Below are 25,939 nucleotides of genomic sequence, written 5' to 3' on the forward strand. Positions count from 1 at the left end.
GGAGGGCGACGACAGCTGAGGCGGAGGGGTGCGAGGACGCACGGCAAACAGTGATTCATCCCATTCGGGCAGGGAGGAGTTTCGTCATCCTCCTCCTCCTGCCCTAGCGGGGTTTCTGCGCTTTGCGGTTGCCCGCGAAGATGAGGGTCGTCATGAACCTACACACATATTAGCTTCACAACACTCACCCACTGCGCTCCAAAACAACATAAACAGACGGTAACTCACTTCATCTTGTGGATGGATGAAGATGAAGTGAGCTGCCGCCTGGAAGTTTCTTGAGGGGCGAGGCGTGCCAAGTGTTGTGTTGTTGCTCAAGATTGGAAAGAGCTTCCAGATGGAAAGAGCACCCTCCCCATCACGACGGATACCTCCGTGAGTCGATACCAAAGAGGTGAGAGATCAATTACGAAATTGTGTTTAGCCAAGTCTAGCCAGGTTGGCATCTTGTCTGGAAGCGCTGTAGCCTTCTCACCTTCTACCGCCATGCCCCATAGTTGGTTCATCTCAGCATCAGCAGAAGGCCAGGTAGTAGGATGTCTCTCCCGGTTTGAAACGTAGTAAGGAAGGAACTGTATGACGTGCTTGCGGAAGTCGCTGTAGAAGCTTTCATGCTGAGATAGCTCTGGGAATATTATTTCGACAAACGTCCTAGTGCCGTCGATAGACAGCTCGTTGAAGAGCATCCTGTCAGTGACAGAACAGCGGACGATGATGTCGCTGATGTGCTTGATATCGTCAACTGAATCGTTGTCGGTGGGCAGGCAGCTCCTCTGCACAGCTCCAGGCCCAGTGCATACGTCCAAATGGTTGTAGACCAGCTCCGCCTTCATTGCCTTGTTGCACATTGGGCACTTGGCTAGGCCGTCTGTCATGAAGTCATCGTTGCCGTCATCTTCGCTGTCGTTAATAGGTATTTCGTCCTCGCTGTCGTTGGGTACTCTATAGCTCTAGTTTTCTCAACGCATGACACGTCGCTGGTGGCTACGGATGAGGCTTTTTTCTTTGTATGAAGTACTGTGGCTACACCACACGCTAGAGGCATACATTATGTTTTGTTTTTACGAGTATGTTCACGCAAAGCACAGTGAATACCTTTAGGGCTCATCTTCAGGTATGCTCTAGAAGCAATGACCTCTTCTGTAGAAACAATGCTAAATGTCTAGCATACTCGGATTCGCATTTCCAGGCTAAAGATGTCTACCGCTGTATCAGCTCGTTGACAACAGCTTAAGTCCTGTTTCAGACCCTAGGACTTCAAAGCACCAAGAACAAGAAAAAGAAACCTTCACCTCGGTCGTACTTGGATGTACCAAGTACCAGAGAGTCAGTATCATCCGGACCGCATGAACAACCATCATTCTCTGCCCAGGTGCCTAGGTACCAAGATCTTTCTCCACCTTCAAACGCAGAATTCCTTCATTTCCTAGCCTGCACGCACCAACGACGGTAGCCAGCACAACCCCTTCCCACCCCCAAAAGCAAGAATCACAAAAACAGAAGCAAACTGACTCTCAGGTCGGGAAATTTGAACATTGGCTCGGGGAAATCATTGTACCCTCAGCCTCACGGCGAGAGCGAGAAACGAGTAGGATGAGGGTTATGAAACAAGGGCAAAGCCGAAAACCACCGAACTGCTCCACCTTACCCAGCCACAAACAATGGACCTCCGGCAACAAGGCTCTTTGCGCGCATGTCATCTCTTTGCGACATTTTTTTTCTCTCATCATAAAGAGTGCGGGGAAAAGGCGGTCAGCCTCTCACTCGCTCAGTTTCCCTGATCAGCTGGCTCCTAATCTAGTGTTTCCTACTGCGTTGTAGATGCGTTTCAATTCCAATTCGCGTGACCTTGGGCCTTTCTCCAAACGGGTGATGATGAGCCGGACAATGTACGCAAAAGGTATGGGGAGGGCAACGGAACGAAGTATTATTGGTGGTATATGGGCAGCGTTTTAATGGTGATGCGCAAGACTGAGGCTGAGAATGTTAGGGCTAGTAGCTAGGGGTGGCTGGGGCATAGTAAATGCTCGTGTGACACACAACCATGTGCAATATTGATGCACAGGCTTGAATGCCATGTTGTATTCATGACGTTGTTTGTATGGTTGTGGCAACGATACTCGTCATGTGTTGCGGTATGAAATTGGCAGTGATGAGATGATAGACTTCGCTACAGACGTCACAGCATGAGGATGGGTCGGTTGACTAGTATATGATGGTTTTTGATTGGCGGAGGTGGTAGATAGAGTAGCTAGAAAATGGGGGATGCTTGTTGATAGTGGTGGCTACATGGCGACAGACAAGAGGAGCACACATGTGGGTAGAGAGCGGCAGGACAGGAACTAATGCCCTCAGGGTAAAGGAATGGCATGGACGAAATTACCGTCCGCAAAACAAAGAACAAAGACAAGGGAGCGACCGTGGTGCTCTTGTGCGCCAGATGGAGTTTATAAGTGACCCATTCAATTGCCCGGTATCTAACACCCCACAAACGCCCAGATGATGGAAAAAAAGAGAAATTTGGATATAACACAAGAGAGGGGAAAGATATTCGCTGCTGCTGCCGCCACAAATCTTTCTTTGTCCTCATCCAATGCAGGTCTCAACAACGGTGTGGTGGTTCCGTCGTGTACTGAATAGTAACGGGCTAAATCGCAAGATGATTCTTACTCTCGTCGTCAAAGCGTGATCGCGCGCACCGTGGTGCGAGACATGGGTGAAGGAGATTAGGTGTATGCGTGGTCGGGGTATTGAGGTGTTCGTCAGCGACGCCAGTCGTGAAAAAGGGTCGACATGAAGAGCGCACGTGTTGCGCTAGTTGCCTTGGCTGAGGCACTTATACGTTGGTAACCTAACAGAGAGTTAGTTGGTTGCATTCCATCATGCGGCGTCATAGGATGGCATACCTTCAATATCCGCCTCGAGTAGTCCTCATTGTCTGCAATACTGCCGTTGCTCTGCCTCCGGTCAACGAAGCTTGGATCCAAACGTGAGTCGTTCATGGACGAGTTGCTGGTGTGTAGCTTGCCACCATTGACAAAAGCATTCACGTTGGCGGCGTTGCGACGGTAGTCTTCTTCAGCTTGGTGCTGACGTCTCCGGCGCAGTAGAAACCATACACCGAACAGGATCGAGGCAAGGGCGAGTATGCCGACGACTACGCCCACTGCGATGGCGATTGTGTTTGGTTTGCTGTCCTCTTCCTTGGGAGCTGACGATGGCGTGGCTGATGCTTGGGCAGCGGCGGTGGATGTGGCCGCAGCAGACGACGACGACGTTGGTGCTACTGAGCTGCTGCTGGATACTTCAGGCTCGTAATAGTCGACTGGGTTCAAAGTGTTTCCTGTGAGAACGACCCATAAGACGTTCTTTCCACCACCTATGCACTGTCAGTCCTGGGTGAGACGAGGGGAGATGATCAGCTTACATTCCCAAGTTTTGTCGCCGCTGCAAGGAGTACCGCATGTCTCGTTCTTGATCTGCCACTCCTTGGCCGGGATCTCGTCACCACACCAACATTCCTTGCCGTTGGATAGACCCATAACGTCCTTCTTTTGCTCTAGGCAAACGAGTTGGCAGTTGCCAGGCGACTGGAAACCGTATTCGCCGTGGTTCTCGAGTGGAGTTCCGGTCTCAAAGCATCCGACGCTAGTCATAGCACTTGCTGGTACAGTGACTGTTGGTGTGGTGATGGGGTTCTTGATCTTGGTTGGCGTTGGTTCTGCGTCAGCAGCAGCGGCCATGGCGACCATCGAGGCCGCCGCAAAGACGGAAGCAAGTCTAATGTAGACCATGGTGGTGATGTGCTAGGTTGGTTAGTAGTGCGCGTCGGTAGACGTTCACGGTGTGTCGCACTGGAGTCGTCCTATACACCGAGGCGTGGACACATGCAAGGTCTTGCGGGCGTGGGTTGGTCCGGCAGTCCAAGTACGTGGTGGTGGAGGTGAGTGAGGGAGAGAGTGTGTGTGCGAGCGGTTCGCCGTGGGTGTAGGGCTGAGTGAGTATGGGATCCGAGGCGGAGATGGAGTCGTCAACAGGCGCAATGGAGCTGAACTGGAGGCTCGATCAACGATGCCCAGGGCCGTCTGGTAGTGTTGAAACGGGGGGCGTCGTGACAGAAGTCGAGGCGATGAAACTTGTCGGTTGCCCCTTGGGAAGTACCCCCGTAAAGTGACGCAAAAGGAATGAATCGACGGGAGATGGGTTCTGGGTAAAGAGTGTATTGTAGCGATAAAACGATTGTGGGTGTCGACGATTAACAGACGTGAAGCAGACAAACGAGAGGAGGCTCGGGCCCTGAGAGTGGATCGCAAGTGAAGAGCAAAGGAGAGTGCGCCCCAGTTGGGACAGGCAGGCATGCAACAAGGAGCAGGAGCCAGCCTTGGCAATTAGCCTGCGTCTGACTGCCGCCAACACTGGATTGATTCCCACGCCGCTTAAAGTAGACCCCACACACGTCTAAATTACACTGCACTTCTGCGGCACCCCTCGCATCTCCTGTGCCAAAGTTTATCCTCGCGGCTTTCACACGCAGCCTCACGGTACATATCCAAGGCCTCTCATGTGCGCGACAGCCTGTCACGATGCCGACCCGGCTGGGGATAGCGCCGGCCCACTAGTGCCAGGAACGGCGACGCCATTGGCCGCTCGGTGTTTCACCAAAAGCCACATGCTTGCTGGGGGGACGGCAGGGGGTGGATGAGGACTAACCCAGGACCGCGCGGTCAGGCACTAAAGCGTCTAAAGCGCTCGGCCAGCTGGGTGTCGCTGACGTTGCGATATCCACGACGCGCACGATGCTTTTGGGCCATGGATTGCAGGTCGAGAACGTTCTTGCGCTCCACTACTTCGCTGTTGGGACCGCCTTTGTTCGTCCAAGAAGCGGGTGTGGGACGCGGTAGAGGGTCGAGTCGCGTGTCCTCGATGTGGAATCTCATTTAACTGACATCTGGAGCATGCAAGTCGTCGTCCGCTCTATCCGGCATGCAAACACCACAGTCCAGACATGCGCGGCCCGACCTTATCGTGCTCAAAGTTTAAATAATAAAAAAACAGAGGACGAGCAAAGCGTATCAAGAAAGGAAGGACTCTGCTCCGGCAAAGAAAAGCAACATGCACGACAATTCCTCTGTGATTAAGTGGCTCAGCAATTCAACAGTAACCGTTGCGCAACGCCTCTCCGCTCAACGGCTGATTTAGACAGACGTCAAAATGCTTGGGTAACCTGAGACAAGAGCGGACGCAACCGTGTCGTGTGAACTCTGCCCCAAGACTCATGCTCGTGTCAAGATTCCCCAGGTTTGTTGCAGGAAGCGCCAAGTCGCCGGGCTGTACTGGCACCGGATCCCTAGGTTCCTGCAGCGCTGCTTCTGCCCAGCGGCGGCTGTCTTAGTCATCGTGATCACGTGCATCTCCCACTTCCCGATCGGGACGTGAGCTCAATGTCGAACCAAGCTTCACCAGGCCCTCCGATGACCAGCCACGCTTGATGCGCCGTCCGCCCATTGCCTGCCGCCGAGCAGTGCAATCGCTCCAATCTCCCTCCCCCCAGCATATATGGATCTCTGATAACCTCCTCACCGATGCCCTCGATCGATTTTTCCCCAGTTCGTGCCCGCAACAGAAGCGCCATGGCAGCCATGTTCCGGGACCATTGGAGGCTAGGAGGAGGGCAGCAAAACGCCGAATGACCGTCTCAGCGAGTTTCTATCCCCAGGAAAACTTTGCGCCCCTCTTCAGCCTCGGGGCGCTCTTTGGCTTCCGCAAAGATACTCAACCCACTTGGAGATATGAAGCGCCGTCCTTGCAACCCCACGTAGAGCCAATGGGTTCGCGTACGTTTTTGCAGTCCATTCTACCACAAGATCCCAGCTAATATTAGTAGTAGCTCGAAATGTTCCGAGCCTGCCAATAGCCCAACCCGACCATATATCCACCAAACACGCAGCGTCTACAATCAGTGCCTTCCCATTCGGCGCCCCATACCCCTTATCGCAGAAGACTCCGCAAACCAAACCGCAGGAACACGTGAGCCGATCGGGAGAACACACCGCAAATGTCGTTACCGCTGAGACGCATTTCGACAATTTCAATACAAAGATTTCAAATGCAGGAACTTTGTCCAGGGCCGAACGCAGTCAATTCTCACATCAGACCTGGATAGCATGTCGTCCAGTTGACGGTAACGCTTGGGCCTACAACGTTATGGTGGTCAAGCATCTGACAAAAATTCGCTGGGATCCCACACGCATCCTTTCCAACCTCAAATTCTTTGATGTCCCTCCCACCTATACGCCCGAAAACCTCGACTTCCTAAGGTGCCTCGAGGTTTCCGGTGTACTTCTTCCCCATGCTTCTCGGGTCCATCACCGCCTATATGTTAAAATGGTCAGAGCAGCTACATCTGCGGCAGCTTCAACAAGTTCATCACAAGATATCGAGCTACTCGCACTGATTCGATTAACCTTTCAGAGCTGTTCACGCAGCACAAAAGCAATACAAGTCATTGTAGACGACCTTTTAATACTGGCAAACAAGATCAAGGCATCTGCCATCAAAAGGTCGCTACTTTCTGAACTGGCTGGCATTAATGACGCAAAACAAAGCATAAAACTTTTAGTTGCAAGCGCTGCCCAGGACCATTCTTCTTGCGCTCTTGTTGAAGAAATGCTTCTTTTCTTGCCTAAAGAACAACTTCGATTACAACTCCAATCAGTTACGCGGTCTCTCGTCGAAGCCGTTGAGCGGAAGAGTCGGTTACCAACTGGTACATACTGGCATCGCCTACGTGTGTGGTTGGCTGTCCTCGAAAATCTCGACGCCAGATCCGACGCTGGCTACAGTAGTACTGGCTATACAAACGTCGCCTTCACGGAAGTGGTTGAGCATGTCTTCAAGAGGAGCAATTCGGGCATAGTGCGACCGCATATCATGCTCTATGCTCTCGTATTCCGAGTAGCACGACAGCAGCCGGCGTATGCTAAACACAAGGAAAGCTTGTTGCGGTTTATCTATGCTTCCGCCGTCTCTGCGCTACAGCAACAAGGCACAGAAAAGATGGAGGAGGATATAGTGATGATCTTCTCAGATATGCGGAGAGCCTCCCTGCCGTATGAGCCAGTAGTGAGCATTGCTGCCGATCTCTTCGCATCACATGCCGATCTGCACTCCGTGCACAGATTCCTCTTCGCCCTGGACAAGCATAAATTTCTACTGGATAGAGCATCCAGTATACAAACTCGCATCACTACAGAACTGCCTTTGCTCCGACAACACACAGACGCTCAGGCACTCGACCGGTGCGGACATCATGCGTTTGCATTACGAACATGTCAGAACATACTCGATTCCCTAAAAAAGGTCACTAAGTCAGGCATCTCGAGCGCACCCCTCCACATCCAAGAGGAGATCGAAACCCTGCAAGCTCATAGGGATTTTACCGCAATCCTCGATGCCGCCTCGAACGATCACGCCATACCGCAAACCTATGCGAACCTTACTGCCAATATCGCACCCTCTCAGCGTGCAATCCTTATACATCAGTTAGCCCACCACTACTCCCTTGATGTCACTCGTTCGCATCGCGCGACCTGGCGTTCCATCTACGCTCTTTATAACTACCTCGAGTCGTACTCCCTGACAATCGGTCCTCTGTTTACCAAGGCCGTAGTCCGAGCCGCCATTATTCGACCCATGATGGAGCATAGATTCATCAGTGCGAGGAGACTAATCTGGGTATGTCAGCTGGTTGCTAGGGTTGAAGGCACAAATGTAGCAAAGCAGATTGAGAGTAGTTTCTGGCGCTGGAGAGGTAACGTGATCAAGCATGCCAAGGAGGTGCATGTTGCCGCTCGTGGTGATCGCAAGGCGAAGGCCATGGTGGGCAGGTTGAAACAACTTGAAATGCTGGGGTCGAGGGGATTAGGTGATGTTGTATAGTCGGAAAGGCGCTGGAATACATATACCCTCTAGATAACTCGTTGTGATAAACATGATGAAACCGACCCCATGCTCACTCTTTAATGATCGTATATCATCATCCACATGTACTATGCTAGAAATGCGCAGGTAAAATTGTAAAACCATGTCCCATTTTGGCCACATCCAGCTTCGTCGCCTGTCCATCTCTAGGGAAAAGTACAAATATTCTGGCTATTGTAATTAAGAAGGATGTAGAAGATGGGTGGGCTGCTGACGCTCATCACAAGATCAAACCTTGGAAAATACCCCACTTCGTCATAACTTTCATTGGACCACCGCTCTCCCCACTCCCGAATCCTACTTCATCGCATGCATCGACATCAAAAGAAATTTTGAGTTACCGGGCAAATCCAATGCGACTGACTGGAGACTGATTTCTGAAGGTTGCACTAGCACTTCCGCTTGTACCGACGTCATCGGACTGACCTTGGAACATATCCTCACGAACAACGCATTCGACTTGGATCATGCTTGTAACGCACAAAAGTACAAGAATACCATCAACTCCGACTTCTTTTTAGCTCTGATACATCGACCACGACCGGGAAACTATCACCACGCGAAACGTCACAGTCCTCTCCTCACACAAGCGCAGCACAAACTGCGACGAAGGATAACAGTAGAGGGAGTGCTTTTACAGTCCAGGGAATTGGCTAGCGCCTAGTGTAGAGGACTCACAATGGATCAGACTAGCTCCTCCGCTAGGCCTACTATCGAACAACTACGACATGTTGTCAACAACTACCCCATCATCGACAACCACGCACATAACCTCGTCTTGCCTCACCAAGCAGATACAATACCGTTCGAGACCATAACCACAGAAGCTCAAGGAAGAGCTCTAAAGGACACTTTCAAATCTCTTCCTCATTTGCGAGCAGCTAGACAGCTCGGCCAACTTTACGAATGTGGCCAAGACGCAGATTGGGAGGATATTCTGGAACAGAGGGTTGAGTGGATTCGAAGCAACTCCGAACGTCTGCATCAGCGATGCTTCGAAAATGTACACGCCTTGCTTATCGATGACGGACTTGCTGGGCCGGAAAAAGTCTTTCCTTACAATTAGCAAGTCACGTCCCTGTACGAACCGCACATGAGACGTGTACTGACTTCGTACACCTATATTTAGTCATGACCGTTATACCAAGGCACCCAGTAAACGCATTGTGCGTATCGAGACGGTTGCTGAGCGCTTGATGGAGAACCTGGTCCGAGATGCATCAGAAGACGATCTAGGCAAGACCAAGTTCCTGCCCCAGACCTGGACAAACTTCACCGACGACTTTGAGCGCGAGATCCAAGATGCCGTTGAAGACGACGATGTTGCCGGATTCAAATCTGTCATCTGTTACCGAACAGGGCTCGATATTGAGCCAGAATATGAGGAAGCTGCAAAGACCGTTGGGTACCCTTTCGAACGCTACGTTAAGAGCTGTGTTCGCAAACGCAACTACCGTATCGAGAAGAAGCACCTGAACGACTATCTTGTTTTACGCACACTGGAAATCTTGTCAGAGCGACTACCACATTCCGATTCTCTTGCGAAGCCATTTCAGCTACACACTGGTCTCGGAGACAATGATATCAACCTTCTTGAGTCCAACCCGGCGTTCCTACAGCCATTGATTGAAAACTACCCACAGGTGCCCTTTGTACTTCTCCATTCAGCTTATCCGTATACCCGCGAAGCAGGCTACCTCGCAACCGTATATCGACACGTGTACCTCGATATTGGTGAAGTCTTCCCAATGGTCAGTAGAGATGGTCAGAGAGCGATCCTACGTCAGTCTATGGAACTTGTCCCGGCCAGCAAGCTCTTGTATTCCTCGGATGGACACTGGTTCCCAGAGACCTATTGGCTTGCCAATAAACAGTTCCGCGAAGTCTGGCTTGATGTGAGTTTGCTGGTATACCGCATCGCCTACTCGCCCATACTGACTAATACAGCTACTCACCGAGTACGTCCAAGAAGGCGACCTAACACCGCATCAAGCGATTGGCATGACGAAAGACATCATGTTCAACAATTCTAACGTGCTGTATGACCTACGCTATGAGGCTCTCTTCGATGAGACGGTACAAGTCGATCCAAAACAGCTCACATACAACCCAAAGCCTGCTACATCCTCGCCTTATCAGTCTCCAGCAGTAACACCAATACCTACCATGGGCTTCCCCAGCCGTTTCTCGGCTTCCAACACGCAAGCTAGTCGATCAGTGTCTCCGTACATACAGCCGGCTTTCCCTCCACCGCCAAAGGTGCCGCAAGTCTATGACACCCAGCTCTTGGACGATTTCAAAGAAAAGAACCCCACGGTGAAGTTCGTTTATGTACAATGGCTTGATTACATGGCCACCATACGTAGCCGCATAGTCCCCATCAAGGAGTTTACACGCATAATAACTGAAGGAGAACGTATTGGCATATCCCAGGGAAACATGGGTACTCTTCAGAATGACCACCTAACGCCTGTCACAAATACTACAGGACAAATTTACATCGAGCCAGATTTGCGCTCCCTCCGCAGTACGCACAACAAAGATCCACTTCCCGCTGCAACGGTACTCAGTTACTGGCGCGCAGAAAACGGTTCCGCTCTTCCAGAAGACCCGCGAAACAACCTTGAAACGCTCATCAATGACCTCCAATACAACTACGCTATGACCCTTCTCATCGGCTTCGAAATAGAAGTTACGTTTCTTTCCCGAAATCCTCCTTCCACATCCTCCAACCCTTTCGAAGCTGAACCCTACTCCCCCTTAACAAAGACTCACGCATGGGGCACCCTCACACCAGAACAATGGCTCCAGCTCCCCTTCCTTGGTGAGATCGTTCTGGCACTCGAGGACATGGGTATTGAAGTCCAGCAATTCCATGCCGAATCGGGGCCGGGACAGTATGAATTCGTGCTTCCGCCTCACCCTCCTCTCCTCGCCATTGACACGCTTATCCAGGCGAGACAGGTCATTGCGCAGATAGCTAGTCTGCATGGGCTGCGTGCGACGCTTCATCCCAAGCCCTTTGAGAGCATGGGTACGGCGGCTCATGCGCATATCAGTCTGCACCCACCGGAGCGTGATATGCAGTTTTTTGTTGGGGGCGTCTTGAAGCATTTACCTGCTATCTGTGCGTTTAGCATGCCTGAGGAGGTTAGCTACGGACGTGTAAGAGAAGATTCTTGGACAGGCGGGACATGGGTACGTTGTTTACTCTCTGCTTCGATGATATCTGTTTCCACTTCACTCCAGTACCTAGATATATGAGCATACTAACATGAGCAAAAAGGTAGCATGGGGAACCCAAAACCGTGAAACACCACTCCGACGCATTTCCCCAGGCCGTTGGGAGCTCCGCTGTCTAGACGGTCTCGCAAACATGTATTTCGCGCTCTCTGCCGTTCTTGCTGCCGGCCTACTCGGTCTCGCCGCAAATGAACCTTCCTTCCCAGAACAAGATGTTCAAGTTAACCCTTCGACCATGGATGAGCAGATGCGCACTGAGTTTGGTGTGACGAAAAGGTTGCCCAAGAGCATGCAGGAAGCAGTCACAGCGTTGAGGGCGGATGGTCCCCTCAATGAGGCTTTGGATCAGGCGTTTCTGAAGGCTTATTTGTACATGAAGGGCGAGGAAGCGAAGATGTTGGGAGATATGAGCGAGGCTGAGCGGACGGTGTTCTTGGTGGAACGGTATTGATTGCTGGTAACACCATCTACATATCGGTTTCAGCAACCAAACGGTGTGGTAACAGTCAAGACTGAGGATATCTCAAGTTTTTAACCTGATACCTGTCATGACAGCTACATGTGCGAGCGAGTTTGGTTTTGCAAAGTTTTTGTTCAATACGATTTTGTACATGAACGTAGTTTTGTGCTGTGCGTGAAACACAGGAAAACCCCCCGTTGCAAACACATTCCAAAATCAATCACTGCTTGAGTTCCATCTGAAGATGCAAATTCTGTGTATCGTCACGTCCAATCACCAAAAGAAGCAGTGGCATGCTTCGGACAAGTCAAGGTCTCATTTCAGTGTGCACTATACAAAAAGTATAGCAAAACTATTATAATTTTACCTAAGCCAAAGAAACGACACTACTCTTCTGAGACATACACTCAAGATGATGTCAGCAAACCCAAGGGGAATAAGCGCAACCCAACGCAAACTATGCAAGATAAATGACAAGTCGAGCCATCTCTACCACGTCTACTACTACTCAGTCCTAGATCTTACAACAAGATCATAGCCATGCCAGAGGCGACAGCGGCAACGACGTACAGACCCATGCCGAAAGCGCCGTTAGTAAAGTGAGGAGCAGAGAGACCGGACGCGGCACCAGCGGAACCAGATGCAGAGCCAGATTCAGCAGCACCACCGGTAGCCTTGGCAGCAGCGCCAGAGACGGAACCGGTGCCGTCAACACCGGCGTCCTTGAGAAGACCAGAGCAGCCAGAAGCAGTGGGCTTAGCGACAGCCTTCTTGGTGGTAGCCTGACCCTTGAAGTCGCAGCCACCGGTGACCTTCTTGGCATAGGCGTTGAGAGCGAAAGAGAGCTGCTCGCGGCTGGAGCACATGCCGTAGACACCGTAGGGGCCGGCAGTGGCGTTCTTGTTGATACCCTGGCAGTACTCGCCATCCTTCTCACCGCAGATGAAACCGAACATCTTACCGAAATCCTCCTCCTCGGTGTCGTCGGCGACTTGGCAGCTGAGAGTCTCCATCATGCACGAGCAGAGGTTGGCGTTGGCGACAGGAGGGAGGGGGTCAGACTCGGCTTCCCACTTGCCAGCAGTGACCTTGGGGCATGCGGCGGCAGCGGTGTTGCTGGGCTTGTACTCGGACATCTTGACACCGACGGGAGTGGCCTTGGCGATCTGCTTGGACAAGTTGTCAAAGTCCTCGTTGGTCTCAACCTTGCCATTCTTGACGGTAGCGAGACCTGGCAGCTGTTAGAAGCAAAACGGTACATTGGAAACAGAAGGGACTTACCAAACTCGTTCTCCTCCTCAAAGTACATGTAGACAATACCACCAGACCAGACACCGGTCATGTCGTCGCCGTAAAGAGCCTTGACCTCAGTGAACTTACGAGGGCGGGGAGTGTTGCAACCGTACTCAGCGAAGAAGACGGGGACGTTGTACTTCTCAAAGTTCTTGGTCTGGACGTCAAAACCGGACTCGGTGAATGAGGAGTCACCGCACCACGAGTAGATGTTGTAACCCCAGAAGTCGATGGCACTATCAGAGTCGCCGCAGTCGAAGTAGTTGGCCATGTTCTCACGGATATCGGCATCGTCGTTGGTAGCATATCCGACACCAATCTCACGGTAGTTCTTGCTCTTGATGTAGGCCTTGGTGTCACGGACAGCAGCCTTGACAAAAGCGCTGGCAACAGTGTTGTTGGGCTGGTTGCTGACCTCGTTTCCAGCGAAGAAACCGAGAGTGTTGTCGTACTTCATCATCTCGTCAACAACGCTGGTGTAGCGGTCGTACAGCTCGACGGTCCAACCAGGGTCGTCGCGGTTGATCGACATTCCTGGCTCAGACAGATCGGCTACGACATAGATGCCAGCGTCTGCGAGCTGTGTCATACAGTCCTCATGGTCTTTCTTAGGGTCAATAGCGTACACACGGATGGTGTTGGTCTGGAGCTTCTTGAGCTGAGCGATGTCACGCTTGCATGCTGCAGAGTCGGCAAGAGGGTCGGTGATGTCGATGTCATCGGTTGAGGCGGCTGTGGAGTTGGAGTTGACTTCCTCTGCTTTGTGTAAGTGGTATGTTATGCAGCTAAAGTTATAGTAAGCGCGTACGTTGGTATGCGACACCCTTCATGAAACTGTATGATTGTTAGCTTGGCTCAATCTTGGTATCTTGGTGTCCCCTACAATTGTTCACCACTGTTCTTTTGGAAAAACTTCTGGCCCTAGGCATTGTCAGACATATGGAAGTCGCTCCTGTCGCACTACATCATACCTTAATGACAATGGGATCAACGGCGGCTTGGACGCCCGCGAATAGGGCCGCTGTAGCAAAGATTCCGCGCATGTTGGTAATAATAGTATAAGACCGCTTCCAAGAGCTGTGGTGGTGTTGGCGAGAGCTTGGGTTGAATCGCCGAGATTCACGTTTAAAGAGTGTAGAGAAATGGTTTGACAAGATGCAATGAGATGAATGAGTGTGGCGCAACAGCGAACGAGGCTGTATGCGAAAAATGAATTATTCAAGGACGTAAAGACGGACTGGTAAAACAGAAAAGTGAGTGTAGAAACGACTCTGAGGCACAATGAGTGAAGAAATGTAGGGTCAACCAAGCATTCCAAGAGGGATCCGCGAGGGTTCACCTGTGCCCCTGATACTAGGCTTGTTTCGCAGTCTTGGCCCGAGCGCCTTGAAGACCTATCTATTCTTGTGTTACACCAACAGTAGCTGTTGATATGTTACGCTGGGAGTTGAGCTCTGGAATTAGGCGCTTGATGTTAAAGTCGGCCTCTTCTCCAAACACTTCCTCAAGCTATCATGGCATTTTGGAATTGTCAGCGCGGCCCGGAGTCAAGAATCGAGGTCTCGACGCATACGTACACGCAATTTCGTGCACCCCACTGAGAGCCGCCTGATGCCCCACTGCGGATCATGTTGCTAAATTGAAGCGCGTCTTTTCAGATGTCAAGGTACGCGTGCCGAACGGTCCCGGTGCGCCGTATGGGAATATACGAGAAATTCGGCGGAAGTCGAGACTGTGGATCATGATCTTGGGGACTATCGGGATATGGACAAAGGCCGTCCATGCTTGATTGCACAGCCTCGTGGAGTTTCACCAACAACGGTACTTCAGGCTCGGAGGCACACGACACACAGTTTGTGCAGCTGAAACGTAGGCGTAGGTGGGCGAGCTCGCTCGTGCCGTGAGGCGGCCAATGGACCATGATGCGCACACGCACACACAAATGCAGCTGAGCTGGTGTTCGCTGCCTGCGATGCGACGGCCATTAGTCATCAAGTTGGCATGGCGGCAATGCTTCGGGCCGGGAGCTGGCGTCCCCGACAGCGTTTGAGAGTAATGCTTGCACTTATGGCTTATTGTGCCTGTCAAGGATGATGCGCGATTATTTATGTATCGATAAGGCTGTTGTAAGGTCAGAGGACGAGATGTACAGAGTTTGCATGCAGACGTAATCATGAGGTTAATTGCTACCCCGGTCTTGGGTTCCAAGTTGGTCGCTCTGTAGCCGGCTCATTTGCTATGCTGTCGACGTTGGAAACCGGGCGGTCTACTATAGCCCACTAATGCTAGGGGCCATGCCGACTTGATTTGCGTGCGGTGAGCGATGCCGTCATCCTGCGATGCCGTTCCGATTCATGCACGACTCAGGAGAATCACGTCTGCGCAAAGTGACAGCGGCTTTTGGACGTCTGAAGCAAAACATACAGGCGCCGCGGGCAAAAGGACTGGGGGGTGTTATGGCAGGCTCAACAGAAGCACTAGCAGCGACTGGCAGCCGTCAGCCCCCTTTGCATTGCGACACCAAGCACCGTTGACTTGAAGATGAGCTAGGCTAGGGCGTTGCGGAAGCGCGCCACGTCGCGATTGGATGTCAGATAAGAAACTTATCGTAGCTATCGCGCCGGTCGAGCAGCGGGCGAAGATGGCGGGAATGATTTGGTCTGCCGGGTCGCTAGTCGTGGTTTGATCAGCGCGGGCCTCTGGTACCGTGCGGTGCAGCCTCTGTTGGTCCATGGCTGGGAGACAGTCGTGACGTGAATGCGACGAGGCTGAAGGCAAGCAGAAGCGGAGAAGGGCAAGGGACAGTGGTAGCAGCCAGCTGTCAAGCCATTCACCCAGAGCGGTGCAGCATCAAAACCGGTTCACGGCAAGCAGGGTGGTAAAGTCTTTGTTGGTATATTCGGAAACGGGTATTATCGATAACCAACCAGATCGGAGATCGCATGATAGTCTGGTTTCCTTTCCCAGCGGCCTCCTGCCACCGCTCGAGGAGACAAGAGGAGCGGGAACAGCAGATCAGAGCACATGCTGCTCGAGTGAGCGCAATGATGCATCTTTGTAGTGTGCATTCGTCCATGATCTCCCATGCCGTTTTTAGAGGGGCGACTCAATATCGGGAAGTGAATGCAAGCGAAGGGGACCCATGCGCAGCGTCTCTGACGGCGTTAGGCTAGCTTGGCAGTCGTGCCTTTCATTTTCAGGGGAAGCTGCTAAAAGGCTCTTTGCCTGCCCTTCCGCATTCCACACTGTCGCTCACTCACCCACCACTTCTTCCCCCTGTGTCCGTTTTCTTCTACATTGCCTCTCGTTTCATTGCGTTGAGGTTGTGTAGTGCTTTCGCCGACTGCTCTCTCGACACTTGAAGAGGAGAGCCGCTACTCGCCACTTCAACCCAGCCTAATTCCAACTTTCGCCCCAGCTGTAGACAAGCGCCGATTCGCCGCGCGTCTCTCCTGGCAACCACGAAACGGCTGCATAACCAGCTTTCCACTCGCTAGTTACGACCACAACATCAGACTCTCGCCGACAAAGCAGGCACGAGCAACCCCCGCTGTGCTACTGAGAGATCACCGCTCCTGGACTTAACACCGAGCAAACTGCCCGATCTTTCCTCACAACACACTCGTTCAACAACACCCGCACCCAAGTGCAGCCACCATCAACCGTATCTTGCGGCAGTCTTACTCCAAGCAATTCGACTCTGCCGCTCCTAATGCCCATTGTTTGAGGTACAGCCGTTCCTGCAACACCCGCTGTTTCAGCATTGGCAACTTTTCGTGCGACAATAACTGACAGATCGTCTCGCAGATTTTACATCCCTCTCTAATAGCTTCCCACGATGTCCGGACATCCGCAGGGAGGCCAATACGACGACGGCTACGGCCAGACTCAAGGCCACGCCCAGGGCCAGCAGGGCCAGGACGCCTACTACCACGACGACCAGTATAGCCAGTACCACGACGACGCGCATGACGCCCACGGCGCCCATGGCGCTCAGTACCAGCAGCAGGGCCAACATGGCGATGCTTATTATGACGAACAGTGCGTGTTACCACGTCTCACTATCTACACGATCAATTGCTAACAGACCCGCAGAGGTTACTATGATGGCCAGCAGCAGGGCGCCAACTATCAACAAAACGGCTACTATGACGATCGGGGTCAACAAGGTTACCAAGATGAGTACTACAACGACCAGTACTACGACCAGGGTGGTGCGCAAGAGGGCTATGCCGCCAACGGCCAGCAACCCCGCCGTCGTCAACACGACTCCGAGGAGGACTCTGAAACTTTCAGTGACTTCACCATGCGTTCCGATATGGCTCGCGCCACCGACATGGACTACTATGGCCGCGGCGATGAGAGATACAACAGCTACGCCGAGGGCAACCGTGGTTACCGTCCTCCTTCGTCTCAGGTCTCATACGGTGGCAACCGCTCCTCTGGTGCTTCGACGCCCATCTACGGCATGGACTACTCAAATGCCCTTCCTGCTGGGCAAAGGTCTCGCGAGCCCTACCCAGCTTGGACCGCTGAAGCTCAGATTCCCTGCACCAAGGAGGAGATCGAGGACATTTTCCTGGACTTGACCGCTAAGTTCGGTTTCCAGCGTGACAGCATGCGCAACATGTACGATCACTTTATGACCTTGCTCGATTCGCGTGCCTCCCGCATGTCGCCAAACCAGGCTCTTCTGTCTCTGCACGCCGACTATATTGGTGGAGAGAATGCCAACTACCGCCGATGGTACTTCGCTGCTCACCTGGATCTCGACGATGCCGTCGGCTTTGCCAACATGAACCTCGGAAAGGCCAATCGCCGGACCCGAAAGGCTCGCAAGGCCGCCAAGAAGAAGGCCGGTGAGAATCCAGGCAATGAGCAGGAAACTCTCGACGCCTACGAGGGCGACAACAGTCTCGAGGCTGCTGAATATCGCTGGAAGACCCGCATGAACCGCATGTCACAACACGATCGCGTGCGCCAGGTTGCTCTCTACCTACTCTGTTGGGGAGAGGCTAACCAGGTCCGTTTTATGCCTGAGCTCATGTGCTTCATCTTCAAGTGTGCCGACGACTGGCTGAACTCGCCTGCCGGACAAGCGCAGACCGAACCTATCGAGGAATTTACATACCTCAACCAGGTCATCACACCGCTATACCAGTACTGCCGTGACCAAGGTTACGAAATTCAAGATGGCAAGTACGTTCGCCGTGAACGTGATCACGCAGCCATTATCGGATACGACGATATGAATCAGCTGTTCTGGTACCCTGAGGGTCTCGAGCGCATCGTTTTCGAGGACAAGTCTCGCCTTGTTGACATCCCACCGGCTGAGCGTTACCTCAAGTTGAAGGATGTCCTATGGAAGAAGGTCTTCTTCAAGACCTACTATGAGCGTCGTTCATGGTTCCACATGGTCATCAACTTCAACCGTATCTGGGTCATCCATTTGACATCCTTCTGGTTCTACACATCGTACAACTCGCAGCCTCTTTACACCAAGGGTTACCAGCAACAACTAGACCAGAAGCCTCCAAAGGCTGCTATATTGTCCGCAGTTGCTCTTGGTGGTACTATCGCGTCCTTTATCCAGATCTTTGCTACCATCTGCGAGTGGTGCTACGTACCACGCCGTTGGGCCGGTGCTCAGCATCTGACCAAGCGTCTTCTGTTCCTCATCGTGGTTTTCGTCGTCAACATCGCTCCCAGTGTGTACATCTTCGGTCTGGACAAGCAAACTGGTACCATCGCCAACGTTCTTGGAGGTGTACAGTTCGCGATTGCTCTGGTCACGTACATCTTCTTCTCGCTCATGCCCATCGGCGGCCTCTTCGGTAGCTACTTGACACGCAACTCTCGCAAGTACGTCGCGAGTCAGACATTCACTGCCAGCTACCCCCGTCTTACCGGCAACGATAAATGGATGTCGTACGGCCTATGGGTTTTGGTCTTCGCCGCCAAGCTTGCTGAGTCTTACTTCTTCTTGACTCTATCGATCAAGGATCCCATTCGTATCCTTTCTCACATGAAGAAGCCTGACTGCCTGGGAGATGCTATTTTCGGCGACATTCTCTGCAAGTACCAGCCCAGAATCTTGCTTGGTCTCATGTACTTCATGGACTTGATCCTGTTCTTCTTGGATTCCTACCTTTGGTACATCATTGCAAACATGTTGTTCTCCGTCTCCCGGTCGTTCTACCTTGGTGTCTCCATCTGGACACCCTGGAGGAACATCTTCTCTCGTCTGCCAAAGCGTATTTACTCAAAGGTCCTCGCTACGACCGACATGGAGATCAAGTACAAGCCCAAGGTCCTCATCTCCCAGATTTGGAACGCCGTCGTCATCTCCATGTACCGCGAGCATCTCCTTGCGATCGACCATGTCCAGAAGCTCCTCTACCACCAGGTTCCCTCTGAACAGGAGGGCAAGCGCACCCTACGTGCTCCTACTTTCTTCGTCTCCCAGGAAGATCACTCTTTCAAGACAGAGTTTTTCCCTGCTCAGAGCGAGGCCGAGCGTCGTATCTCTTTCTTTGCTCAGTCCTTGTCAACTCCCATTCCTGAGCCTCTTCCCGTCGACAACATGCCCACATTCACTGTCTTGATTCCTCACTATGGTGAAAAGATCTTGTTGTCTCTTCGTGAGATTATTCGTGAGGATGAGCCATACTCCCGTGTCACTCTTCTTGAGTACCTCAAGCAATTGCACCCTCACGAGTGGGACTGCTTCGTCAAGGACACCAAGATTCTTGCCGACGAGACATCCCAGTTCAACGGTGATGACGAGAAGGGCGAGAAGGATACCGCTAAGAGCAAGATCGACGATCTTCCTTTCTACTGTATTGGTTTCAAGTCGGCTGCTCCTGAGTACACACTCCGCACTCGTATCTGGGCTTCTCTTCGCTCGCAAACTCTCTACCGCACCATCTCTGGTTTCATGAACTACAGCCGTGCTATCAAGCTTCTCTATCGTGTTGAGAACCCTGAGGTCGTACAGATGTTCGGCGGCAACTCCGACAAGCTTGAGCGTGAACTGGAGCGCATGGCCAGGCGCAAGTACAAGATCTGCGTATCTATGCAGCGTTACGCCAAGTTCAGCAAGGAGGAGCGTGAGAACACCGAGTTCCTTCTCCGTGCTTATCCTGATCTCCAAATTGCCTACCTGGATGAAGAGCCGCCGGCAAACGAGGGTGAGGAGCCCCGCATCTATTCTGCTCTTATCGACGGTCACTCTGAGATCATGGACAACGGCATGCGTCGTCCCAAGTTCCGCATCCAACTCTCCGGTAACCCCATTCTTGGTGATGGAAAGTCCGACAACCAAAACCACTCTATCATCTTCTACCGTGGAGAGTACATCCAGCTTATCGACGCCAACCAGGACAACTACCTTGAGGAGTGTCTGAAGATTCGCAGTGTTCTCGCCGAATTCGAAGAAATGACAACCGACAACGTCTCGCCCTACACCCCTGGTCTTCCTAACGCGAACTTCAACCCTGTCGCCATTCTCGGAGCCCGTGAATACATTTTCTCCGAGAACATTGGTATCCTTGGTGACATCGCTGCTGGAAAGGAACAAACATTCGGTACTATGTTCGCTCGTACACTGGCTCAAATCGGTGGTAAGCTTCATTACGGTCATCCTGATTTCCTCAACGGCATTTTCATGACGACTCGTGGTGGTGTCTCCAAGGCTCAGAAGGGTCTCCATCTCAACGAGGATATTTACGCTGGTATGAATGCTCTTCTTCGTGGTGGACGCATAAAGCACTGCGAGTACTACCAGTGTGGTAAGGGTCGTGATCTTGGTTTCGGATCCGTGCTCAACTTCACCACCAAGATTGGTACAGGTATGGGAGAGCAGATGTTGTCTCGCGAGTACTACTACATGGGTACCCAACTACCTCTCGACCGTTTCCTGTCCTTTTACTACGCCCATCCCGGTTTCCACATCAACAACATGTTCATTATGTTGTCGGTCCAGTGCTTCATGTTCGTCCTCCTCCATCTCGGTGCGCTCAACCATGAGACGATTCTCTGCCAGTTCAACAAGGATCTCCCCATTACCGATCCCCAATGGCCTAACGGCTGTGCCAATCTGGTTCCTGTATTCGACTGGGTCGCGCGTTGTATCGTGTCCATCTTCATCGTCTTCTTCATCTCTTTCGTTCCCCTTGTGGTTCAAGAGTTGACTGAGCGAGGATTCTGGCGTGCCGCGACTCGTCTTGCCAAGCACTTCTCATCCGGATCGCCCTTCTTCGAGGTTTTCGTCACTCAGATCTACTCCAACGCTCTGCACACCAATTTGTCATATGGTGGTGCTCGTTACATTGGTACCGGTCGTGGTTTCGCGACTGCTCGTATTCCTTTCGGTATCTTGTTCTCGCGATTCGCTGGTCCTTCCATCTACATTGGTGCCCGCTCTTTGATGATGTTGCTGTTTGCCACCATTACAGTTTGGGGACCATGGCTCATCTACTTCTGGGCGTCCCTGTTGTCCCTGTGCCTGGCACCATTCCTCTTCAACCCCCACCAGTTCTCATGGGACGACTTCTTCATCGACTACCGGGAGTACCTTCGCTGGCTGTCTCGTGGTAACACTCGATCTCACAGTGCCTCATGGATCGGATACTGCCGTCTTTCGCGTACTCGTATCACTGGTTTCAAGCGCAAGATTCTTGGTGACCCATCTGCCAAACTCTCTGGCGATGTTCCTCGTGCTCGTTTCACCAACATCTTCCTGGCTGAAATCTTTGGACCGCTCGTCTTGGTCGCTATTACCCTCATTCCCTTCTTGTTCATCAACGCCCAGACCGGTGTCAACGACAACCGCCACAAAGAAGACGAAGCAGCAAACCTTGATGATCCTAAGAAATCTGGTGCCCTTGTTCGCATCGCAATCATTGCCTTCGGTCCTATTGCCATCAACGCCGGTGTTTTGGGTGGCATGTTCGCCTTGGCTTGTTGCGCGGGTCCCCTTCTCAGCATGTGCTGCAAGAAGTTCGGAGCTGTCCTGGCTGCTATTGCTCACGCCATTGCTGTCCTCGTTCTCCTCATCTTCTTCGTTGTTCTCATGTTCCTCGAGGGCTTCAGCTTCCCAAGAGCATTGTCTGGCATGATCGCTGTTGTCGCCATTCAGCGATTCATCTTCAAGCTTATCATCGCTCTCGCCCTCACTCGTGAGTTCAAGGGCGACACTTCCAACATTGCCTGGTGGACAGGAAAGTGGTACACTATGGGATGGCACACCATCTCTCAACCTGGTCGTGAATTCCTCTGTAAGATCACCGAGTTGGGCATGTTCGCCGCAGATTTCATTCTCGGTCACGTTCTGCTCTTCTTCATGCTTCCGGTCTTGTTGATTCCTTACGCCGACAAGGGTCACTCTGTCATGCTGTTCTGGCTGCGCCCTAGGTATGTTCCTCTTACACACTCTTCCTAATGAACTCCCGCTAACATTCAATAGTCGCCAGATCCGTCCTCCCATCTACTCGCTCAAGCAGACCAAGCTTCGCAAGCGTCGCGTCATCCGTTACGCCATTTTGTACTTTGTCCTCCTCGTCGTCTTCCTGGTTCTAATCGTCGGCCCGATTGTCGCTGGAAAGTACATCAAGCTCGACATTGGCAACTCGTTGCCAATGGAGATCATGCAGCCTACGGGATACAGCAACAACGACACTACCAACACTCCTACTGGCAGGTGTATCGACAACCGACCGTGCCCAGTATGGAACCCAGCTGCTGACGCAACTGGCGGCGGCGGTGGCGGGGCTGCTGCGACCGACGATGCCGCTCGTCGATTCCGCCGGTACATGGCATACTAAAAGCAGACGTTGCGAATCGTTGTGCTCTGCTTTCGAAGCCTGCACTGTACAATATTGGCGAATCATGAGCGCAGCGACTTGGTTGGTCACATAATGATTGTAATATTCACTACAGCATTTCCTTCGTTTTCTTGGCGTTGTATAGCGGGCTCCATCGCCCTGCTTCTCTTTTTTTGAACACTGATGTCCGCCTCAGGCGCGGACTTGTCTGCACATATACTACGAAGGGTTGTTTGGTTTATCATGGGAAGGCGAACATCTTAGAGAGTGAATGCATTGCAGATGAATATATAGATATCTGAAGAAGAATCCCGTTTCTCCATTTGTTAAGTGATTGTTACATGTAGAGCGTGGGGCTGTTTGCTTACTCTTGCCGAATCACTGATCTTGGCTAATGCGAGATGCGGTCTAACGAGCAGCGATACACACTTTTGTAACATGGAGTCACAACTTCAAGCCACGCGAATTTTAGTAGCAAACTTTATCGCATAGGCCTGTGGTTGACTCCGCTACTAAAAAAAATCTAGTTAAAGATAGCTTTTGTACGTGGCCCAATAACCTCATGTGTGTCGGCCGATGGTGCGAGCAGAGAGTAGAACAACAAGCTTTCCCCTACTTTGAAGCATCCACACGCTACAACAGCAAAAGAATAGAAGTGATGTGATAACAAAGAAAACAGAGCGAGAGAGTTTTGTTAACAGCACTGTATTGTAGCGTTCTTAGCCTGTTGAAAGTGGTCTTTCGTGAGCACACGTTAGTCGTGTTTCCGCGTGCACGACTAATTTACATGGTTTCGCGTCCCTGCTAACGTTCTCGGTTGACACTTCCGCGCTTCGCCGCAACCCCCGACATGACTTGTACCTGTAACATTGACGACCTGAACAGCCGTCAGCCACAAGACGACTAGCAATCATGGACCTCAACGAAATACAGAATGCCACTGCGCGCTTCTTCACCGATGCCAATGCGCAGTTCAATCGCATACCAGGCTCCGCCATCGCAGTCCGCTATATCAAGTCGAGTTACCAAAACGACCCCGTTCGCAGCGCGATAGAGCTGTTCTTGTTCCTCTTCGCAGTCCGCTATCTGCTTGCACCCAAATACAGCACGCAGAAGAAAGTGCAGCTCACCGATGCTGTACGTTCTTGGCCCTAAATTCACATGCGTAGACATAGCAGGCTAACGAGCAAATAGGAGATCGATGAACTGGTCGAAGACTGGACCCCAGAACCGCTTGTTGCACCTACTACTGCCCTCGAAGAGCTAGAAAACGAGAAGCGACCCATTATTGTTGGGTATGACCCCCTACAGCCCCAATGCTATCTCCAGGGTTGCGAACCAATGCTAATCAAGCACCGCGCAGACCTACCGGCCCCAAGTCGAAGCTCTCCAATGGCCGCACCGTAACGAACCTTGCCTCGTACAACTTCTACAACTTCCTCTCCAACGATGTCCTCAAAGACAAGGCCATCCAGACCCTGCGCACATACGGCGTCGGCCCCTGTGGCCCCCCTGGTTTCTATGGTACACAAGATGTCCACATGAAGACCGAAGCCGACGTCGCTGCACATCTTGGTGTCCCCGCCTGCATCATTTATGCGCAATCCTTCTCGACGATAAGCAGTGTGATTCCCAGCTTCAGCAAGAGAGGAGACATCATTGTGGCGGACCGTGCGCTCAACTTTGCTGCAAGGAAGGGCATTCAGATTAGTCGCAGTACCGTTAGGTGGTTTGAACACAATGACATGGACGATCTAGAGAATGTCCTCAAGAAGGTTGTCAAGGAGCAGGCAAAGAAGCCGCTTACTAGACGCTTCATCATCACCGAGGGTCTGTTCGAAAACATTGGGGATGTGGTGAACCTGCCAAAGATTGTGCGTCCATCACATATCCATGCTGAAGAGGAAAGTGGATGAATTGGCTAACACCTTGACCAGATTGAACTCAAACTCAAGTACAAATTCCGTCTCATTCTCGACGAAACCTGGTCCTACGGCGTCCTCGGTCGCACCGGCGGCGGCGTCACCGAAGCGCAAAACGTCGATGCAGCAGAAGTAGACATGATTATCGGTTCGCTCTCTGGCCCCCTATGTGCGGCAGGAGGTTTCTGCGCCGGCAACGAGGAAGTCGTTGAGCACCAGCGCATCTCCTCCGCGTCTTATACCTACTCCGCTGCCCTCCCTGCTTTGCTGAGTACGACAGCCAGTGAGACCATCAGCCTGTTACAACAACAACCGGATATCCTGGCGGGACTCAGGGAAAATGTAAAGGCGATGAGGGGACAACTGGACCCCAGGAGTGATTGGGTCAGGTGCAGTAGTTCGGGAGATAACCCGATCATGCTGCTTGTTCTCAAAGACGAAGTCATTGACAACAAGAAATTGAGCATTGATGATCAGAACCAGATCTTCAGAGAAGTTGTCGACGAGGTACGTTTCCTGATACTGTATTCCGGGTTGATCTGGGATAGTGTGCTGACAACCATAGTGTCTCGCAAACGGCGTTCTCATAACACGACTCAAGTCTTTTCCTCTCGGTCTTGGACTAAACCCCCGCGACGCTGGCTGGCAACCTACCCCTGCACTCAAAGTGTGTGTGACCAGCGGTCTGACGAAGAAGGAGACAGAGAAGGCTGGCACTATCATAAGACACGCCATCACCAAGATCGTGAGCAGGCGAAAGTAGATTACAAGCGTCTCGAGCATTGGTCATTGTCGGCATGAGGGCGGCGTTTAAGGCTTCGAGCAAGGCTTCGAGCATGTGGTGATGACTTGTGTAAATGTATGATATACTTCTTGTACAATTTCCTTGCTATATAGATATATTCGTAATGCATAATAGCTCATCTGCTGCAACTTGAACATTACATAAACTCCAAAGACGATTGCACGGTGTGCTGACTACAGACACGTCACTTTTCAAAGGCTACAAACAAGTCCGAGTAGACACGCAACTCCTTGCATTCGATACATTATCCAAGCTGGCATCTACCGGACATGACTGCCGATATTGCAGCCAATCGTCGCACATGGCAAATCACATGGGGCTGAGCCGGGCAGTGCAAAGCAACGCGGAAGTTTTGCGTAGGACGAAAATGACGTTGGTCCCCCCAGCCTTGATCTAGGCCGAATTGCGCAGG

General features: G+C 51.9%; 5 protein-coding genes across 5 annotated transcripts; 3 read left to right on the forward strand and 2 right to left on the reverse strand.

The window, feature by feature from the left end:
* Window positions 1–314: 314 nt before the first annotated feature.
* On the reverse strand, window positions 315–4,671 carry ALTATR162_LOCUS1944 (uncharacterized protein; the record flags this gene model as incomplete). The annotated part of the gene is made up of 5 exons (XM_043309546.1): window positions 315–950; window positions 2,907–3,379; window positions 3,428–3,806; window positions 3,856–3,865; window positions 4,592–4,671. The coding sequence occupies 5 exons, from the start codon at window positions 4,669–4,671 to the stop codon at window positions 315–317; spliced, it is 1,578 nt and encodes a 525-aa protein (XP_043165481.1).
* A 1,153-nt stretch (window positions 4,672–5,824) lies between these two features.
* Window positions 5,825–11,674, forward strand: ALTATR162_LOCUS1945 (uncharacterized protein; the record flags this gene model as incomplete). Its single annotated transcript, XM_043309547.1, has 5 exons — window positions 5,825–5,834; window positions 5,885–7,910; window positions 9,110–9,875; window positions 9,928–11,178; window positions 11,237–11,674. The coding sequence occupies 5 exons, from the start codon at window positions 5,825–5,827 to the stop codon at window positions 11,672–11,674; spliced, it is 4,491 nt and encodes a 1,496-aa protein (XP_043165482.1).
* A 530-nt stretch (window positions 11,675–12,204) lies between these two features.
* ALTATR162_LOCUS1946 (uncharacterized protein) lies at window positions 12,205–14,019 on the reverse strand (the record flags this gene model as incomplete). Its single annotated transcript, XM_043309548.1, has 5 exons — window positions 12,205–12,914; window positions 12,965–13,732; window positions 13,785–13,810; window positions 13,860–13,897; window positions 13,948–14,019. The coding sequence occupies 5 exons, from the start codon at window positions 14,017–14,019 to the stop codon at window positions 12,205–12,207; spliced, it is 1,614 nt and encodes a 537-aa protein (XP_043165483.1).
* A 2,795-nt stretch (window positions 14,020–16,814) lies between these two features.
* On the forward strand, window positions 16,815–22,800 carry ALTATR162_LOCUS1947 (uncharacterized protein; the record flags this gene model as incomplete). Its single annotated transcript, XM_043309549.1, has 3 exons — window positions 16,815–17,017; window positions 17,072–22,390; window positions 22,443–22,800. 3 exons carry the CDS (start codon window positions 16,815–16,817, stop codon window positions 22,798–22,800), a joined length of 5,880 nt encoding a protein of 1,959 aa, XP_043165484.1.
* A 912-nt stretch (window positions 22,801–23,712) lies between these two features.
* On the forward strand, window positions 23,713–25,485 carry ALTATR162_LOCUS1948 (uncharacterized protein; the record flags this gene model as incomplete). Its single annotated transcript, XM_043309550.1, has 5 exons — window positions 23,713–23,937; window positions 23,995–24,095; window positions 24,164–24,674; window positions 24,738–25,229; window positions 25,288–25,485. 5 exons carry the CDS (start codon window positions 23,713–23,715, stop codon window positions 25,483–25,485), a joined length of 1,527 nt encoding a protein of 508 aa, XP_043165485.1.
* Window positions 25,486–25,939: the final 454 nt, after the last annotated feature.

Source organism: Alternaria atra (genome assembly GCF_907166805.1).
Source record: "Alternaria atra isolate CS162 genome assembly, contig: 21, whole genome shotgun sequence".
NCBI classification, from domain to species: domain Eukaryota; kingdom Fungi; phylum Ascomycota; class Dothideomycetes; order Pleosporales; family Pleosporaceae; genus Alternaria; species Alternaria atra.